At 59.7% G+C, this 3123-nt stretch overlaps 1 protein-coding gene across 1 annotated transcript; it reads left to right on the top strand.

Moving 5' to 3' along the window:
- Positions 1-1023: 1023 nt before the first annotated feature.
- CAVIN3 (caveolae associated protein 3) lies at positions 1024-2752 on the top strand. The gene is made up of 2 exons (XM_045557349.1): positions 1024-1560; positions 2118-2752. The coding sequence occupies exons 1-2, from the start codon at positions 1177-1179 to the stop codon at positions 2529-2531; spliced, it is 798 nt and encodes a 265-aa protein (XP_045413305.1). The 5' UTR covers positions 1024-1176; the 3' UTR covers positions 2532-2752.
- The last annotated feature ends 371 nt before the right edge of the window (positions 2753-3123 follow it).

Below are 3123 nucleotides of genomic sequence, written 5' to 3'. Positions count from 1 at the left end.
TGTCTGCTGTACTTTTGACCTTGGGTCCTTTGAGGCCCACATAACTATTTCCTGAGTGACACAAATTTCTTCCACAGTTGTTATCAAGTGATCCTCATGGGTTGGGTGAGGAGAGGAAGAGGAAGAGAGGTATCAGGATCAAGAGATTGCTTGAACTTCTGAGACTACAAACGGCTTGCAAAGTATAGCCAAAGACAAGGCATGGGGTTTCCTCAACTGATGACATTACAAATTCATGATCCACATCATTAACTGGACATTCCATGCTCATCCTTCTCTATAGCAGCAACTTCAAACTTTTAGCAAATATTATCACCTATTTCCAGAGAGAATCAAAAACGAGAAACAAAAGACATTAGATAGGAGCTGCAACCAACCTCCATCAAAACAAAGACATACCAGTACCTACCCTAACCCTTTTAAGGGTTTCAAAGGAAGAGGTGTCCTGCCTGTCACCCAAGCTTGGGTGCAGGAGCTAGGTGTTGCTGAGCTTACCCTTAAACCTAAAGAAAGAGAGGGCAGAGAACTAGAGAAAGACAACAGGATGTTACCCAAGAAAAGAAATAGAGAAGCAGTTAACGAAGCCTGCAGCCTGCAGCTAAACCTTGGCAATGACTGTTATGAAAATACCAGAGGATGCCCCGCCCGCCAGCCCACATTGTGCAGCCAGCTCAGTCACAAAGCCGGGCCTCCTAGATCAGTAGCGGAACATTCCAGGGCCTCCGTGTCTGTCGTGCCCAAAGCTACATTCGTCAGCAGTGTGGGAGGCCAAGGGTGGGCGGCAGCAGAAGCCCCTCTGGTTATCTCTTTCCAGCCCTTTCTGTGCCCATTCGATACATGAAATAAAATTTTCCGTGACTCGCCCTTTGCGGGTAGGGAGTGTACAGAAAGAGGCACACTGGAGAGGAGGAGGGGGACTCAAACTCACAGCGAGAGGGTTTGTGGGGGGCGGACTGGGGTCTCCTTGCTTCCCAGCAGGTCCCGGGGCTGGGGGGCAGAAGGGGGAGTGCCTCCGCAGGACCCCGCTGCCCACATCCCACCAACGGCCCCCGCCCCCGCCGGCCAACTCCGCCTGCCTGAGTCACGGCTGGAGCTGGGGAGGAGCCCGGGGAAGGCGGCCCCAGCCCACAGTGTAGCCAGCGGCTGCAGGCTGGGCGGGCGAGGCGGTCAGGGATCATGGGGGAGAGCGCGCTGGAGCCGGGGCCTGTGCCCGAGGTGCCCGTGGGGGGCCCCGTGCACGCCGTGACGGTGGTGACCCTGCTGGAGAAGCTGGCCACCATGCTGGAGACGCTGCGGGAGCGGCAGGGCGGCCTGGCTCAGAGGCAGGGCGGCCTGGCGGGCTCCGTGCACCGCATCCAGAGCAGCCTGGGCGCGCTGAGTCGCAGCCACGACACCACCAGCAACACCCTGGCGCAGCTGCTGGCCAAGGCCGAGCGCGTGGGCTCGCACGCCGACGCCGCGCAGGAGCGCGCGGTGCGCCGCGCAGCCCAGGTGCGGCGGCTGGAGGCCAACCACGGGCTGCTGGTGGCGCGCGGGAAGCTCCACGTTCTGCTCTTCAAGGTCAGTGACCTCCAGCGTCCCCCCCAATCCGGGGCCTGTCCAAGCCTCGGGGCCACCGTGTCGGGGATCCCTCTTTCCATCCGCCCACCACACGCACGTTCCTGGCCCCACCCGCCCTCGGTTGCCGTGGAAACAGACGTCAGGAGCCGCACCCACTTCCCACACCCCGGCCCCATCCCTCCCGCGCACGCCGGAGCCCGGCCTGGCCAACCCACGCCCGCCCGGCTCTAGCTCAGGCCACGTCCGCACAGTTCGGTCTAAGTCCCAGCGTGTCCCCAGAGGAACGGTGGTGCAAGCACATTCCATGACTGCGGCCACCGTCGTCGTCTCGCGGCCCTGACCAGGTCTCACCCACTTCACAGATTTCTGCAGTTCGCCCGCAGCTCGCCCTCCCTCCCTTCTCCCCCGCCCCTACCTTTCCAGGCCCGCCTTTTCTTTCCCTCTCCAGTTGGGGAGTAGAGGGTGGGGCGGGTTCCCCTTGTGTAATCAACGAGTGAGTCTCAGGCTGCTCTGGGCTAAGGGGCCGCCAGGCTCAGTGCCTTGTCCGTCACATGCAGGAGGAGGCTGAAATCCCAGCAAGAGCCTTCCAGAAAGCACCAGAGCCCTTGGGCCCGGGAGACCAGTCCGAGCTGGGCCCAGAGCAGCCAGAGGCCGAAGTTGAAGAGAGCTCGGACGAGGAGCCGGTGGAGTCCCGGGCTCGGCGGCTGCGGCGCACCGGGTTGCAGAAGGTACAGAGCCTGCGAAGAGCTCTTTCGGGCCGGAAAGGCCCTGCGGCGCCACCGCCCACGCCAGTCAAGCCGCCTCGCCTCGGGCCTGGCCGGAGCGCTGAAGGCCAGCCGGAAGCCCAGCCTGCAGCCCAGCCTGCGCTGGAATCCCCGCTGGAGCCAGAGCCTTCGCAGGACACCGAGGAAGATCCCGGGAGACCTGGGGCTGCCAAAGAGGCTCTGCAACAAATAGAGAGTGCAGCCTGATGGCTGGTGCGGCCCGCCTCCTCTGTGCCTGTGCCTTGTCCCAAAATAAATCCTTTGAGAATGTAGCGCTCGCGCCCTAATAAGGAGCGAGTCCTGCATCTGCAGCCCCTCTCTGGCTCTCCCTTCCCAGTTCCTTAAGCTCAGTACCCTGTGTCCTCTAAAAGAGGTGCCGCCACTCACACCTGCTTGCACTCACCATCAATAAAAGTAATTTCACCTTATCCAGACTCCATGTGAGGGGGTGGGGGAGCTGGGGGACTAAGGCAAATGTTGGAACCTGGACTGTGGTTTGAATGTCAAACCCCACCCCATTCCACTAGACCATGGCTCCCTTGCATTAAGGGACTCTTGTATTCATTTCTGTTTTTTCCACTCCAAATACTGTGCCTGGCACACAGCAGACCCTTGTGAGGGGCTGGGGATTGTTCCTACCAGCAGTAAAGCAAGAACATCACAGAAGAAGAAAAGTGAGAAGGGAGAGAGGGGTGGCTAAGGATGGGGGAGCATGATCACCTGCCCTTCAGTCACTGTCATATAAAAACATTTTTGAGTACCTACTGTGTTCCAGGTCCTATGCTAGGGCTTGTGAACA

Source organism: Lemur catta, chromosome 7 (assembly GCF_020740605.2).
Source record: "Lemur catta isolate mLemCat1 chromosome 7, mLemCat1.pri, whole genome shotgun sequence".
Taxonomy (NCBI): Eukaryota; Metazoa; Chordata; class Mammalia; order Primates; family Lemuridae; genus Lemur; species Lemur catta.
Note: the sequence above shows the minus strand (reverse complement) of the source record. Positions and strands in the feature narration are given on the sequence as shown.